This window comes from Setaria viridis, chromosome 5 (assembly GCF_005286985.2).
Source record: "Setaria viridis chromosome 5, Setaria_viridis_v4.0, whole genome shotgun sequence".
NCBI lineage: Eukaryota > Viridiplantae > Streptophyta > Magnoliopsida > Poales > Poaceae > Setaria > Setaria viridis.
Genome location: NC_048267.2, coordinates 24,940,365 through 24,957,826, shown reverse-complemented (window position 1 = coordinate 24,957,826; position 17,462 = coordinate 24,940,365). Strand labels below are relative to the sequence as shown.

The 17,462-nt window shown below is 45.7% G+C and overlaps 2 protein-coding genes across 2 annotated transcripts; one reads left to right on the top strand and one right to left on the bottom strand.

Moving 5' to 3' along the window:
- Positions 1-8,386: 8,386 nt before the first annotated feature.
- Positions 8,387-11,340, top strand: LOC117856711 (ras-related protein RIC1). Its single transcript, XM_034739084.2, has 8 exons — positions 8,387-8,549; positions 9,132-9,204; positions 10,094-10,141; positions 10,260-10,307; positions 10,393-10,464; positions 10,546-10,701; positions 10,797-10,900; positions 11,065-11,340. Exons 1-8 carry the CDS (start codon positions 8,536-8,538, stop codon positions 11,159-11,161), a joined length of 612 nt encoding a protein of 203 aa, XP_034594975.1. The 5' UTR covers positions 8,387-8,535; the 3' UTR covers positions 11,162-11,340.
- A 527-nt stretch (positions 11,341-11,867) lies between these two features.
- On the bottom strand, positions 11,868-16,057 carry LOC117856710 (uncharacterized protein At1g51745). Its single transcript, XM_034739083.2, has 3 exons — positions 15,544-16,057; positions 13,665-14,641; positions 11,868-13,126 (listed from the first exon to the last, which is right to left on the bottom strand). The coding sequence occupies exons 1-3, from the start codon at positions 15,753-15,755 to the stop codon at positions 12,162-12,164; spliced, it is 2,154 nt and encodes a 717-aa protein (XP_034594974.1). The 5' UTR covers positions 15,756-16,057; the 3' UTR covers positions 11,868-12,161.
- Positions 16,058-17,462: the final 1,405 nt, after the last annotated feature.

Below are 17,462 nucleotides of genomic sequence, written 5' to 3'. Positions count from 1 at the left end.
AGCGCCCAAAGCATTGGGTGATGTATTTTGACGGGTCACTCAAGCTCGAAGGTACCGGTGCAGGAGTACTCTTGATATTACCCAAAGGCGAGCAACTCAAATATGTTCTTTAGATCTTCTGGGAGGCATCCAATAACGAAGTAGAGTACAAAGCGTTACTGCACGGGCTCCACCTGGCGGTATCACTAGGAATCAAAAGGTTGCTAGTCTACGGCGACTCACTAGTAGTCATCAACCAAGTCAATAACGAGTGGGATCACAACAAGGAGAATATGGACGCGTATTGCAAAGAAGTACGCAAGCATGAAAACAAATTTTCGAGCTTGGAGTTTCACCATGTAGTCCGCGACAACAACATCGCCATAGATGTCTTGTCCAAAATGGGTTCAACCCGTGCTCAAGTACCAGCAGGAGTCTTCATCCACGAACTCCGCAAGCCATCCATAGCAGAGTCGGCACCTGCTACAACCACCAATCGAGGTCCTGAGGCACCAGTTCGGGAGGTAATGATGATTGACATGGATTGGAGAAATCTATTCATCGACTACATAAAAGAGCAAAAACTACCCTCAGAAAAGCCGCAGGCAGAGCAGAGCAGGTCCTACGATGAAGCAAGAACTATGTCCTAGTCGAAGACAAGCTCTATAGACGAGGCGCATCATCCCGAGTACTTATGAAATGTGTCACACGAGAAGACGGCAAGGACATACTAGAGGAGATACATAAAGGAATCTGCGGCAACCACGCATCTTCACGCATGATCATGGGCAAAGCTTTCAGAGCAGTGTTCTACTAGCCAACCGCCCTAGCAGACGCTAAGGAACTAGTCCGTCGATGCCAGGGTTGCCAATTCTTTGCCAAACAGCAGTATGTCCCTGCCTACAAGCTTATTACCATACCTCCAACATGGCCCTTTGCATGCTGGGGGCTCGACATGATTAGTCCACTTCCAACGACACCCGGAGGATTCAATCGAGTACCGGTAGCCATCGATAAGTTCACTAAGTGGATAGAGGTGAAAATAGTAACCTACCCCAAGGAAAATAGAGTACTCTACTTCCTCGACGAGATCATCCACCGCTATGGATTCCCCAACCGAATCATCACAGACCTAGGTTCCAACTTCAACAACCATGAGTTCTAGGAGTACTGTGAAAATAGCGGCATTGACATCCGTTACGTCTCCATGGCTCATCCTAGGGCCAATGGCCAAGTCGAGCGCACCAATGGGGAAGCACTAAAGAAAAGATTACAGACATTGGCAACACCAAAGGAGGCAAGTGGCTCAAAGAGCTACCCAACATCCTCTGGGGGCTACGTACTCAACTGTGCAAGCCCATGGGGCAATCGTCCTACTTCCTGGTTTACGATTAGAAGCTATCCTCCCTGCTGACGTTACGTGGAAATCCCTAGTCGTCAAGCAATACGACGAAGGGGCAGCAGAGAAAACAAGGCGTCTGGGTATAGACAGCCACGAAGAATCACGCTGTGCAGCACTCGTCCAGTCCACAAGATAAGCTGTGCAGCACTCGTCCAGTCCGCCGCTATCATGATCGAAACATCAAAGAACGCTCTTTCAGCATAGGGGATATGCTCCTCAATCGTATTCAAGACACCAAGGGGTTGCACAAGCTTAATTCACCATGGGAAGAACTATACATCATATCCAAGGTCACAAGTCCAGGATCGTACAGGTTAAAACACCTCTCCAGTGAAGACGTCGAGAACTCGTGGAACATCGAGAATCTCTGTTGTTTCTAACCCTAGTCAGAAGACTACGGGGCACTCCAAATAGGCCACTGGCCCACATTGTAAGTTTTTCAGCATGTTAATGCAATTATTTTTCAACGAACATTCGACTACTTGTCCTCGCCTCAAACGCGGCTCGCAAAAGTGGGTCAGCAACATCTTATAAGCCATTGAGCTTTCCGAGCCATAACACCCCAGTGCAACTTATAATTACAAATCCACACGAGTTATTCAACTCACCTGGCGGTTCACAAAATGTACTAGCAACGCAAGACCTGCCAAGTTGTCTAAGAGTACATAAACTACTCATTTCGACTACTTATTATTTGACAATTTTGTCTTGAGGACATTCTGTTGGAGGTATGCCCTAGAGGCAATCATAGAGATGATGATATTCCATTTGTATCCATGATTTATATTGTGTTCCTTGAATATCCATTAAAGACTACTTGAATTGATTTGCAATTATATGAATGGTGTGTGAAACTCTTTACTTGTATGGTTATTCTAAAGTTGTCCCTAGTCGGAGTTCATGTGAGGACACACATGAATATTAGACTAGCACATGTATTAGTTGATGACTATGTTTCACAAGTCATGGACATGGAGATGTTGAACTAATAATGTGGGCACATGTGGAGACATGTGCTAGGACTGACCCAACACGAGAAGTAGTTCTCTCTTTAAACAACATATACGCTTTGTCCTTAGACCTGAGATTGTCGCATGTATTCAAGATGTGGATCGACCTTCTTAGGGGCTATCAAACACTACGCCGTAACAGGGTAGTTATAAAGGTAGCTTTCGGGTTTGTCAAGAAGCATACTGTGAGACATGGTCAATCAAGATGGGATTTGCCCCTCTCTAATTGAGAGTGATATCTCTGGGCCCCTCGAGTGATCGGATCCGAAAATGCATGGCCATGCTGCGTACGGTTAAGAGTTGACCTACAAAGGGATTCTGAATCACAGAATCGAGAAAGAGCGGTCGGCTTGAAGCTAGACCAAATATTGTGAGGCAAAGGGAATAGCATGTATATAATGTTGTGATGGTTCGTCTGATATGATCTTCGTGTGCATATAGGAGTTGGCACGTCTTGCTAGAGGCTGCTACCGACTATTGGGCCGAGTAAGAGTACTCGGGCCATGTCTATATGTATCCGAACCCATAGGGTCACACACTTAAGGGGCTGGAAGCCCAATTCGGATGTGATCCGAGTTGGATTAGGTTTAGAAGTACTAATGGGCCTCGGACCCAGAGGCCCGTTAGGAACCTCTATAAATAGAGGGGTGGGGGTGCCCTAGGGTTTACACCTTTTTGGCGAAACACATCTGCCGCGCCTCCCACGCCCTCGCCTGTTGCAACTCGCGGATCTAGCAGTCCGGCTTGCGACGCTTCCTCCCTGCACGTGTGGATACCTTGGAGGTGTTGTGCCTGCAGCACTTGGACGAGCCGCCGATGAGCCGACGACGAGCCACGGCACGAGGGCGATCTTGCTGCACGTGGACGAGCGGCTGAGGAGCTGCTGGACATCAACGTGATCGACTACGTACGACTACGTTGATCGACTTCGCTACATCGACGCGAATCTACATCTTCCGCACCAGTAGTGCGTCGAGTGGTAATCCCGTGATCCTTATACGGCAGTTTTCCTGGTTTACGCGGTAGAAAATTTTGATTTGCGCTAGTGTAGCCTACCTCGTATCCCAACACATTCCGTATTAATGAATTTTGCAGCTCCAGGATTCATAAGGTACATCAATGCCACCGCTTAAAGAAGTCAGGGCAACAACAGTATGCTCAACAACGACTACAAGCAGTTACAACAGAAGTCCTAGACTTTTACAATATCACGCAAAGCGTGTGTGAATAGCCCTGAGACTACTCTACACCTCGGAGCAAGAAGCGTCGAGGCGAAAAGAACATGAGTACATCCTCCTGGGCAAAAGGAGAATAAGTTGGTGAAATAGATCAAGAAAGCATAGATAATTGGAAGCTATGGCTACGAGTACTTACTTCTCTCGACTTGTTGAAGGCATCGAATTCTTCAACTACCTGGGGGATGGCCTCGACGTTTTTGAACATCCAGTTCAATTTCACCAACACCCCCATCGACGAAAATGTCCTCAGGCGATATCCTCGACGGATCATTCAAGCCCGAGTACTCATAACCCCAAGTGTGATGAAGCTACACCGGTTGTATCCGTCTTTTCAAGAAATTGGCAGTCACTACAACGCCTGTCAGTCCTTTTCTTTTTAGCTCGACGAGCCTGGCAAAAAGTTCAGGCACTTGCATACTCTCCCCAGTTGTTGGCTAATCAATCCATCTGTTGTTACAATCTGGGCGGTGGCCAGTAACTTTGGGCAATTGCGGCTCATGATTCTCAACATAAAACCATTTCTCCTTCCACCCGGAATATGAATCAATGGTTTCGTAGTCTAGATACTGACTACTCTCCTAGATCTGGATACCGACGCCCCCGACTACCTCGGTATGATCCATGCTAGGTTGTGGCTTGACACGGAAAAATTTTCGGAACAAGTTGAAGTGGGGCTGGATCTCCAAGAAATCTTCACACAGATGCACGAAGATGCTAATGTGAAGGATGCTATTGGGATTCAGATGGACATGTTGCACATGGTAGTACTCTAGCAGACCTCTAATAAAAATTAGAAGTGGGCATAGCAAAACCACGCTCAACGAAAAGCCTGAAAGTTACCATCTCATTGGGATGAGATTCAAAAGGCCACACATTACCATAGGCACTCCTCCAGCCCATGGTCGCCTGATCTTTCAACAACTTCGCTGCCACCAGCTCGAGGATCTCCACCTCATTCATGGTGGACCTCTTCCATGCCATGGTTTGGTTTGGTGATGCAGTCTGGTCAGTCTTTTCGTACTTCGATGGTGGCAGTTGGGGCTCCTTCCCCTTTCGAGATCCCTTCTTGGAACCCTCAGCACCCTTGGAACCAGCGGCTTTCTTCCCCATGATGATCCTCGCGAGTCTACTAATGCAAGTGCACTCGGGGGCTTGGTGGAAGGGAGGGGCAGCGCTAGCACTCTGAGATTGGATTGCGGCAGCGCTCAGGAAATAGGGTTTTTTCATAAGCAAATAGCAGATGCAAAATAACAGTGTGAACGGAGGAGTAATTTTCCCCATTCTTTTATAACAGCGGCAAAGTTAATAGGGGTAAGGGATCGGTGTTTTTGCATAACGGCAATAATTTTGGACCTAACCATCTATCACAAGATATTTTGCAACAAACAATATGGAAGCTGAAAGGTCACGGTGACTTTTGAATGACCCATATACCTCTTGAAACAAGTAGTTTAACGGCTCGGGGGCTACGTACATCGTGCCCATTGGCTAAAAATTTCTTTTTCTTCAAAATCAAGACAAAGATAGAGCAAATGTTGATTAACCCTCAGCCTGATTCTTCGATTCAACCTAAGACTTGGAGGCTACTCCACATGGAGTGCGATTTTCATCGCACTTTCATATAAAGATTTGAAGGCAAATATTCCAAATACAAAGTCAGATGAGGCTTGAGCACATTTCAGCTGCATGATAGTACTCGAGTACTTGAAGACTCAGCCGTGTCAGAAGTACTCAGAAGAGCACCAGAAACTAGTCGGACTAAGTCTACGAAGGTACTTGAGACTGTTGCATTTGACTAAAATGTACTCGGGGGCTTGTCGTACATACATCTATGAGCCCAGCAGAAGGTTTGGATAGATCCACATATGAGACTGTACACCGAGACATATCAGACATAGAAGCTATGATGCAGGACGGTGTAGTCTACATGGAGTCCAAGGGACTATCGAGGACAAGGAAACTACTCTTCCTAGTCGGAATAGAATTCTCTGGTCGAATCCGACTAGTACTCTTATAAGACAACCGACCTGTAACCCGCTCCTCCAACATATAAGGGTAGGCAAGGGCCCTCCAGACAAGTTCAATCCAATACAAGCAAGCTACACACAGGACATAGGGTATTACGCGATCTAGCAGCTCGAACTTGTCTAAATCGCGTGCCTACGTACACCATCGAGTTCCTAATTTCGATGACACCCATCAACCAAAATTTTACCTTAGGTACTCCCTTGGTAGGTTGCCGGGTTTAAACACCGACAATCAAGGGTGTAACCGTAATAGAAGTTTGGATCTTCCTTCTTCAACTCCTCAAAATATTCAAGTGTGGCCTTCATATATTTGCCTTTGTTCTCAGCACGGTACTCGACACGCAGATTCTTCGTGTCACCCTCTGTGTATGGGCAATGTGCAATGCTACCATACAGCTCACCCATTATTTGATAAGCTCGTGTAGTTGTAATGTTGCAGGCATGGAGTAGGTTGATGAACTCATTTTCCTTGCCCGGTATGTCTCTGTGGGAGTTCAGGTATTTTGTGAGCAAGAATTTCCTCACACGATCATGATTGTGTTCTTTTTCAAAATGAACAACCTCCCACTGATTTTGGGATGTCCTCCTCACAATCCTGCGAGTAGGACAACACGTCCTATCAACATAATCTCTACGTCTTTCCCTCACTACCTTTTTCTCCGTAATAGGGCCATCAACAGCAACTTTTTCCTTTTTGTTAACCCTAGCTCTTTAGAACACAAATATGAATTTTGTTTTGTCCTGACTCTTTTTCGACTCATGGGATGTGTCAATCCTAATGGAGAATCCGGTATGCCTAGCATAGAATTGTAATAATTCCTGGTAGCATCTGAACTGTTGAAGGTCATGCCAACAAAGGGCTCTTGTGGAGTAGATAGAACCTCAACACTATCCTCAACATCAACTCCAAAAGTGGATGTAGCAGCTGTAGGTACTGTTACACCGTCAGACTCAGCTTGCAATGCTCCGAGGTCAAGTTGTTGCTGATGATGATGGGTACCCAAGTTGCTACTGAACAAAGGAGGATTAAAAATTTACTATCTTTCTCTATCCTCTCTAAATTCCGATCATTCACTTTACTAACAAGCTGTAGTACTCCGGGGCCAAGTTGCTACTGATGATGATGAGTACCCAAGTTGCTGCTGGACAAAGGAGGATTACTAACAATCTGTAACAATGGGGCAGCTTGAGTAGACAGAACATCTACACAATCTTCAACATCAACACCAGTAGCAGTTGTAGCAGCTACTGACTGTAATGCTATATCAGCAAGATCAGAACTAACTTGAGGACCTAATTTGCTATTCACAAGGGGATCACCACCATTCTGCAGTAATGCAGCACCTGGAGTAGGCACAATGTCAACAAACTTGACCCTACCAGTAAGTTCACGCCGCCCCACACATCCTGTCTCTGGAATGTCAACAGCGTCAACTGGCTCTAAATTTAGGTCAAATAGACCCCTAAACGGCATCTTCAACCTAAAAAAACCAAAATCTTTTTCATTAATAACAGCATTGTTTTGGTGCTAGGAATAGGGGATTACAACATGCATATTGCTACAGAAAAATAAAGATGTTAACTAACAGTGTGTAAAAAACACTCAGCCTGATTTTTGTGTTTTTAGGATCACAAGCACAGATAACATATGCTGTTTTGCCACAATAACGAAGCATAAGTTGCACACAAACACCAAACAAAGAAACCTAGCCATTTTTTATTTTTGTGTTTAGTGTCAGGATCAGAAGCACAAATAACAAATGTTGTTGCCACAATAACAAAGCACAAATTGCCACAAACTCTAAAGTTAAATCGCAACACATCATTCGTAGGAGGTGAATCACAACATCAATCAGTAAATTACAGCAAGGTCGCAGCCATTTTACCTCCTCAACAATAGCTAGGGGATGATATGCTATCCGCGGCTAGGTAGATGTTGGATGCAGCCATCGATCAGTTTTGGGACGGCGGGAGGCAAGATGGCGGCGGCGAGAGCCAGAGGCAGAGATGGAAGTGAAGAGTTGGAGGCGCAGATTGGATTGGGGCGACTGCGAGAGACGCAGATGGGTGAGGTCACAAACGGGGGCAAGTTTAGAACGATGACGGGAGGTGCAGATCGACAAGGTCGGCGGAGGGGATGACGAGACCCCAGGAATTGCCCCGGAATCCCCCAACCCGCACGTGTGGCGCTCGCAGGTGTGATTTCCCTAACGAACGAAAAGGGAAAGGGAGGGCCGCTGCGGGCCGGCGCGTATTCCGGTCCGTAATAAAAATTCAGTTCAAAACATACTGAGAATTCTTCTTCTAACTTAGCACGTCCCTCTCATTTTTTAAGAAGGTACAACTTGCACGCACGTCACGCACACCACACGTGCACGCACATACGTTCTTTGGATATGCTAGGAGGAAATTGAAGAGCGTACAACGACGTGTTTGTAAATGTTGGTGCCTTGGCCCATGGCCCATCTGCATTCACCCGCCCGATTGAGCGGAGGCCCAGCTGAACCGACAAACCGCCCAACCCCTAGCGACCCCACCGGGCGGAGACCCCGAACACCACCAGATATGACCGACCAGACTGCGACCCGGTGCCGCCGGTGCGGGTGGCGCACTGGCGCGATCGTGGCGTCGCTGGCCTGGACGCGCTGCTGGACCGGGCTGGCAGGCAAAGTAGGTTGGCGCACGCAGACGCGACGGAGGCGTGCCCCACTCGACAACCCTTTCCTATTCCTTTCTTTCCCATCGCCTCTCTCTCTCTCTCTCTCTCTCTCTCTCTCTTTCCGCCGTCCCGTGCTCGTCTCCCCCAACTCCTCGCCTTTCCTCCTCCGCGGTCGTCGCCTCCCCCAGAGAGCAGGAGTCGCCCCGTCCCGTCCGCCGCCATGAACCCCGAGTAGTAAGTCCCCCTCCTCGGCCCCTCCCCCCTCCTCTAATCGCGCTGCAGCTTCCGATTCGGTCGGTGGCGGATTCGTGGAATCTAGAGCTTTGTTGTCGAGGGACGCGCCTGCTGATGCCCGGGGGGCGCCCGATCTCGCCGCCGGCCGCGCGGGCGGTTCGTTTGGCCGCCGATTCGGGCACCGATCGTGGGGGTTTAGGGGGGTCCTCCCTCCCCTAGCGCGTTTACCTGGTAGTTACCGCGTCCCTAGCTTGGTGCTGGTAGTCTGGTAGTCATAGCTTCGTCGGGCTCCATGCCAGAAATAGCAGATGGTTGGTTTTTCCGTACTTCCGTTCCCGCTAGCCTAGGTGCGAGCTAGATTCGTGGCGCACCCGTTCGGTCCGATTGCTCTCCTACTACCCGTGTGCTCGGGGCTTTGGGAGCTAGGATTGTTTTGTTTTATTCTATGCTATGATGTAGCAGATATGTGCGCAAAGTTAGTTCATAGCATGTGTTAATTTGTGTCTATGTGCGCGATGATGTTGACGAAAATACAAGATGCTTGGGCCATCGCGTGACAGGATTTCTCTTGTTATCGTGCAGTGACTACCTCTTCAAGCTGCTCCTCATCGGGGACTCGGGCGTCGGGAAGTCTTGCCTGCTGCTGAGGTTTGCGGTGAGGGTCCTTATCTTCCCCTCTTCCCCTTCCTCCAGATATGAGCAAACAGTTGTTCTTTAGTAGAGTATGCCTTGGAGGAATGGTTCTTTTGTTTAGTTTGAGTGCATCCCCTATGACAAGTTGATGGCACACTAAGAAAAGTATCTGCTTGTCTTAGAGAGTTTTCTTTCATTTAGTTTGTATGCATCTCACATGACAGCACCCCAGTAGGAGTATGCATTTGCTTCCGAAAGTAGATATTGTACCAGGTAGGATAAAAAGGTGCCTAAATCAATAGGCAAAAGTCATTTGTGTTCTCCAAGGCATGTTAGATTAGTCATGAACTAACAAGTGTCACATTGTTATTGACATGGTATGGATGGTTTACTGCTATAGCACTTAGCGTATGCTTGGCAATCCAAACTGAATAACTTACTGGAAGAAATGCCATTTCAGACTAGAAAGGAGTAAAAATAAGCAATGCAGTTATGACATAAAAAGGCATCATGTTTCTGATATGGTAATACCAATAAATCAAGAACAGAGAGCACAAAAAGAACAGTCATCTAATATTGGTCTGTCTAGGGTGGCTTTTAGGGACAACATTGGAATCATTTTTTGTAATCAATTTTCAAGAAGTTACCTCAAGGGTGTTATTTCATTAAACTTTGAAGTGTAAAATTGCAAAGGATGCAGAGCCTAGCATATAAATCGCCTTTCTGCTTGGGTTTCCATTTTACTTACTCTCAAACCTCAATATGTCCCTGTATCAAACGGAGCCATTAGGGCATCCAATACAGTACCCTTTGTAGAATGGTGTTTAAAGATGGCTGTATTTTCTATGATGCACATACTTTCTAATCGTTATCACGAACATCTTTTTTAATGTGGGTCTTTCTTATATCAGGATGATTCATACCTGGAGAGCTATATCAGTACGATTGGTGTTGATTTTGTAAGTTGGTTTCTCAATGAGATCAAACAAAGCTGCCCTTTGTAGTGTGCCAATGGCCTTGTTTCTCCTGTATGGCTAGGCTGTATGACCATTTTTTCACCTTTCTTTGACTTGCTAGAAAATCCGCACTGTTGAGCAAGATGGGAAGACAATAAAGTTGCAGATTGTAAGTAGCAGATTCTAGTACAGGTTGTATAGTTAATAGCAGTTTGAAGCTCCGGCTGATGTTTTCACACATTCTTCTGATTTAGTGGGATACTGCTGGCCAAGAGCGCTTTAGGACCATCACAAGCAGCTACTACCGTGGAGCTCATGGCATCATTGTGAGCTTTCTTTCTTTGTATCTGTTATTATCTCATCTAGGTTAATATTGTGTCTTGTATTAACAGTTGTATTTTCCATAGGTCGTGTATGATGTGACTGACCAGGAGAGCTTCAACAATGTCAAGCAGTGGCTGAATGAAATTGACAGGTATGCCAGTGAAAATGTGAACAAGCTTTTGGTGGGGAACAAGTGCGACCTGGCTGAGAGCAGAGTAGTTTCTTATGAGGCTGGCAAGGTAATATATCTGTGCATCAATTACCTTGTGCATATATGATGTTCAGTTTGGAAGATGGTTAAAATGGCTGCATATGTTACTACTCCCCACTGCAGGCCCTTGCTGATGAGATCGGGATACCGTTCCTGGAGACTAGTGCCAAGGATGCAACAAATGTGGAGAAGGCATTCATGACCATGGCAGGAGAGATAAAGAACAGGTAACAACATGCTTCACCTTTTAGACTCCAAGGCATTGGATCCATGAAAGGATGAAGCCCCCTTCCTCTGGGAGTCCAGATGATAAGCTGCTGCTTTTTTTGCTATTGTTCACCTCTATATGGCAGCAACTAAGTGATATTTGCTCTCCTTTTTTCTTGAATAGGATGGCAAGTCAGCCGGCTGCAAGTGGTGCTAGCAGGCCTGCAACAGTGCAAATGCGGGGTCAGCCTGTTGCTCAGCAAAGCAGCTGCTGCTCTTGATCGTCTATCTAGATCGCAGTAGTGTGATTGTGCAGCAAGCAAAACTTAAATTGGTTGCTCTATCCCTGTAAATTAAGTCTTATCACTATCGAAAAACTCGTGTTATATGTTGGATATTGAAAGTCTGTCTCCTGACTGCAACACATTTAAGCAGATGATGTGTTCTTACTGCCTGTTCATATTCAGTGTGGAAGTGATTTTCTTAGAAACTGGGAAAGCAAATTGTTAAATGCACCATCCTGGCAAATGTTGTCAGGGTTACTCGATGGACAAAACGATTGTTTCGTGCCTTCTGGTCAGAATCTACGCGACTGATCCAATCAGTATCAGGTAGTAGAACATGATTGTTTCGTGCCTTCTGGCCAGAATCGACGCGACTGATCCAATCAGTATCAGGTAGTAGAACATGACCGTATTCAGCATATTCAGAATTAGGAGTACATACAAGTTACTGGCTCCGCATAAGAACAGCATAAGCAGCTGTAAAAGTATGTTTGCCCTAAGCTGCGATGCGATAAACTAGATGTTGCAGAATTAGCACATCCAAGCATTACACTGGAATACCTGCATCAGCACGTTTCAAGGCAAGGCTGTATGCAGTTGCTCAAAGCCATGCTAGCGTTGCAACGACAGATTATGTGCAGCGACCAATGCTGCTGGCACATATGTGTGTGTATATATATATAATATGGAACTCTATAAGATGTATAGCGAACCTGGGCTGCTGCCATTTCTCTTCCACCGTCAGGAGAAACCGCAGCAACTGATTCCCCTTATTTCCTCCCAACATAGGCTCTTCCACCTGAATCTCCAGGAGGGTAAGTAATAACCACCTATCGCGTTTACAGATTACAAAAGACATGATACTGATGTAAACATGCCAGGCATTCAGATTTTAGATTATAGGGTAACTAATGTACAAAAGAAAACCTAGCAAATGTATATGCCTGCCCACATACTATCCCTGCCATGCAAAGGTGCTCTCCTGCCCACCACATCTTCAGGTGGGGTTTTCTTGCCTCACTGAGAAGCTTAGTGCTTCGTTGATCCTACTGAAGACGAGTCGAAGTGGAACGCATGCAACAGTAGGTCCACCAGTTTTCACGACCACAGGCTTCCTGTCTCCGCTCTCCCTCCGGCTGCCAGCAAAAGATGAGAGCCTCCGCATTTTCCTCGGTGAAGATGCTGGTTTCTTGGCATGGGGCCGCCAGGACTTGTCCAAATCATGCTCCGAGGCCTTTTTCCGACAACTAGACTTAGATTTTGATCGTGATGCATTTGAAGATCTTGCTTGCCGTGGTTCTGTAACTCTGCTCTTCAGTAAGGAGTCGAGACTGCTCATTGCTGGGCAGTGCTCATCTCTACTTGCTGCGGGACGACTATCCTCCAAAACCTCCACAGTGACAGGGTACCCAACAATTTGTTTACCTGTCCATTTACTCATGAGGGAAACAAGGGGCACGGGATGACCCCTCTGGCTTCTTCGGACAGTCAGCTCAACATCATATAATCTATGGTCTGCACGCGCTCTCTTGGTTGGCGGCCTCGTTACAGGGCATCTTGGAGGTTTCAGATCAGGCTGCGGTTCAAGCGGTGGTAGTACTTGCAGTGGAACATAATATGGTAATGATGCTGTGCCCTTCTCAGAGTTTGAATGGTTGCTTATAGTTTCAGAGGATTCTTCATGCTCAGGAGTTGCATGTCGTATACTATCCTCAAGTTCAGTAGGCCTAAAGACACCACCATCCAATTTTATTGTCCCTTCATACTGCTTTAGCAGCGAATTATTATCCTTCATGCGGCTTTCTTCAGGTATCTGAGCAAAAGAGCTTATGTTTTTCTTCTTGGAACTTCTATGATGCCGAGTTGAAGATGTACCAACTATGCCACAGTCAGTAGTTTGATTAATCGGCTCTGAAATCTGATCCTTTATGGACGTACAAGATCCATAAGTATCAACATGACCTGGAGAAAGAAAAACCAGTTCAAAAGATTAGGCAACACGCTCAATATAGTAGTTCAGACTTCAGAGTGATAAAATCAGATCATAGAGTAACAGTTCCATCCATCTGAATGTCAAACTTGCATCGAAATTGGATGAAAAATGAATAATAAACTGCACTTAAAGGCCCTGTTCGAAAAGGGTGTTTTAGGAAGTAAATCATTAGAATTTAGTAGAAATAGGAATTAAATCCCAAATTTTTCCTAGATCATTCCAAACAGGCCCTAAATGGGATTACTAATCATATATGTAGGCTACAAACCTAAAAGAACTCTGTTGTACTTGCCAATGAGTACTCATTTGTCTAACAGCACATGGCCTTCTGAATTGCAAAGCATGGAGCATAATGACATTACATGCACAAATACTGTTCTTGTGTGCATTCATTTACCTGACCTGTCTAATTAGTCACAGCAGATAAGGTTTGCTTAAATTTTTCACCCAAAAAAGGAAAAAATATAGTGCATCCAAAAAACAGAAAACATGGCATTGTGACTTTACCTTCCTCCAGAACATCATCAAAAAATTTATCACCATCAGAGATGGCAGAACCTTTGTGATTGTTGTGTGATGTATCTAATAATGTCTCCAAACTTGAAGTGCCTGAGCTGTAGGAACAGTTATTTACATCAGTTGAAAAAATAGTTTTTGCCCTACTTGGTTCAAACATATTGGGCATCTGGCCTCCTGGGTACTGGCTAGAAGACTGGCCTGAAGGGTCCCAGTGATAATATGTTCCAGACGCTTCTGGATCTTCACATAACTTCGACAGAGGACGATGCCTATCTTTCTTCCTCGAATTTTCATAGGATTGCCCGATATTGGATCGTTTCTTTTTTATGGATGAATGAGATTGCTTGCCCTTTTTTATCCCATTAGTACTGGACAAATCATAGCCAAAGCTTGGTCCACTTTCAAGAAGAGGTACATCGGAAAAGATGCCCGCACCAGACTTCTGCTTGGTAACATTCTTTGTTCCAATCTCCCTAAGATCTCTCATACGCTGGAATCCTTGAACTGTATCATCCTCGAAATTCTTACGTCCTTTACGCTTCTTCTTTTTTGATGATGCATACCTAGTACTTGAAGAGGATAAATTCTGTGGCTTTTTATACACTGTCAAGGCTTGAGACATATCTTGAGCTGAACTTTCTTCTATATCATACATACTCCTTGCGCCACGAGAAGATCTTTTGTTGAACCCATTTATGTTTTTAGATTTTGCAGAATAGATATTCTGGGATGCACAAACATCATCATCGGTGTCCTCTTCAAGATCATCATCATAGTTATTTGGAAAACGGGACCTTTCAATTTCAAGGGCATGGATAATGGCATCCTCTCGGCGAACATACCTCCCTTCAGTCTGTGTCTTCTTTTGATGGCGAGCTAGAGCCTTTGCTTTTTGTATACATTCATCATATTCTCCACAACGAAATGACTTCACACGTTTAGACTTCTCGAGATTATACCAGTCACTGTGGCAAAGTCCAACAGAGCAAGTAAGGCAGACATTTCAGACTAATACAGGCTATAATTTAGTAAAAATTCAGTGCTACAAATAAGAAAGAGTATCTGAAAGACACAGAAGAGTGATAAACATTAATTTTGCACTCGCTTTAGAAGTTAAAAGAAAATACTGAAGCTTAAAATAGGAATACAACTTCAAATGATCATATCACTAAACTGAAGAAAAGTCTCAAAATCCAATTTCAAGTAGACATTTTCTTAGTATCAACACAATTTTAGAGCTACACAAAATACAATGAGAGTATGTTCATAGATCAAAAAGACGCCAAGAAAACATCAATCACTGTGCACGCAATTTCAATCCATCTCTTATTTTCTGAAATTCATGCCCTTTTTTGCCCCCTAGTAAACATAGAAATAAGCTTATCACCTAACTACTTCTGATACCTATCCCAGTATCCCACTTTTTAGGTTCACATAACTGAGGAAAATAGGGGTTGAGAGATGCATTCTATTGATGCTATCAACTATGTGTCACAAGAACATCTACATCTAACTGTAAGCACCACTATCTCTAAGCTGTGGATGCAAAACATCAAACAAAAACAACTCAACAACTTTGAAGAGCTTGAGGTAGCCATAAATATCCAGACGGCGCGAAGTCACAATCAAACATATGCAGTGCCCTCCCTTTCCAAGTTCCCATTCTACCTAAATCAAGAGGCACAAAAAGAAAGATAGTTCTCTGCCAAACTTGGGAGTGAACACAACATGAGAGGGCCAATGATCCGATGACCATAAGGCCAAGACAAACCGCCGCAGTAGAATCAACACAGGCACAGGAAAAAGAAAAGAACATAACAAAGTCATTACAGGGGACAGCAGGGGAGGGTTGGGGTATTGTACGGACATGCTGCCGTCGGGGCGGCCGAGTAGCTTGATGGGCGTGCCAGCGGAGCGCGGAGGGATGACGGTGTTCTCGGGCAGCTCATCCATGCCGAGGATCCGGCCCGGCCACCAGGATCCGTTGCGGCGGCGCACCCAGACGAGCGCCCCGACCTCGGCGTCCGCCCCCGTCACGCCGCCGGGCCACTCCTCCTCCTCTCCCGCGCAGCTCCCCATCGCCCTGTATCTCTGCGACCCCTTATCTCCTCACCACCATCGCCTCCCCATCCCGCTCCTCCCCAGAACTGATCAAGTCAAGGAGCCTCCTTTTCTTGTCCGAGAAATCTGGAAGGGCCTCGGGTGAAAATCCAGAGACGACACGAGGGAGATGTCAGCGAGAGCGGCGGCGGCGGCGGCGGCGGCGAGGCGAGGCGAGGCGGCGGCTGCTCCTCCGAAGTGGTGGGTCTCGGCGTGCAGGTGGGGAGAAGAGGTGGAAGGAGCGGAGGGGGCGGAGTCTGGGGAAGGAGGAAGAAGGGAGTGGGGGTTAGGCGTGTGTCTTGGGCCGTTTTGGTGCTCGGCGCTCGAGCAACTGGGCTCTAGAACACGCAAAGCCCATTTCTTTTTATCCCGGTTTGGGCTTTAGGGTAGAGAGAGACAGACGTACGCAAAATGATCAAGCTTTAAGACAGCTTTAAAACATTCATTTGTGTCAGTAAGCTATTGATGTTTTAAAGAAGTTGCAAAAGTAATAATTATTTATTTGATAGATTACTAGCAGAAATATCCGTACATTGCTACAGGTCCTTACTTGCTCTCATGTTATTATTCGTTTGTTCCTTATATGTTAGTTTCGCTTCACACTATGTTAGTAAGATAACCGTGCGTTGCTATGGTGAATTTTTTTTTATTAGTGTGTTTTTTTAATACATCTCAAAAGGAATATCCTCCTTCCCTCCCCACCTTCTTCCTCCTCCTCCTCGTCGTCGGCGGCGGTGCTAAACATACCGTCACCCGCTTCTGCTCCCGTTAGTCCCTCCCTTCAATTCGCCGCCAAATCCACACCCATGGACCCCTCCAGGTGCACGTCCCACACCCAGGCGCACCACCCACCTATTTCGTATGTATCCTGAGATCATTATATTCCAAATAATCACATTGAGCCGAACACCAAGGCTCTCCTTACAGAAAAGCTCGTATGCTTTGCCACGATAGCCTGCTTGTGCATACCCTGCAACCATTGAATTCCAGGAGAAGATACCATTTTCACGTATCTCATTAAATATTCTCATAGCAGCAACAACTTCTCCACATTTCGCATACATGTCAACCAAGAAGTTCCCCGAGAGCACATTGTTCACACTCCCAACCTTAGGGGGTGTATGGATACACCCCCATAAATTTTAGTACCCGTCACATCGGATGTTTGATACTAATTAGGAGTATTAAATATAGTCTAATTACAAAACTAATTACACAGATGGAGTCTAATTCGCGAGATGAATCTATTAAGCCTAATTAGTCCATGATTTGACAATGTGGTGCTACAGTAACCATTTGCTAATGATGGATTAATTAGGCTTAATAGATTCGTCTTGCGAATTAGTATAGGGGTTCTACACTTAGTTTTATAATTAGCTCATGTTTAGTCCTCCTAATTAGCATCCGAACATCCGATGTGACCCCTCCTAAAGTTTAGTACCCCGCATCCAAACACCCCCTTAATTGCATGGCATTGGAGCTCCATTCCCTGACTGCGTAACCTCAAACTTGCACAAGCTGAGATGGCACTTGCAATTGTCATACCATTTGGTTCGACTCCAGCAAGACGCATACGGATGAAACACTGAAATGCCTCATCCCCTTATCACTGTGGACAAACCCAGACACAAGGCTAGTCCAGGTGACAACATCCAGAGCAACTCCAGACTCCTCCATCTGCTCCAG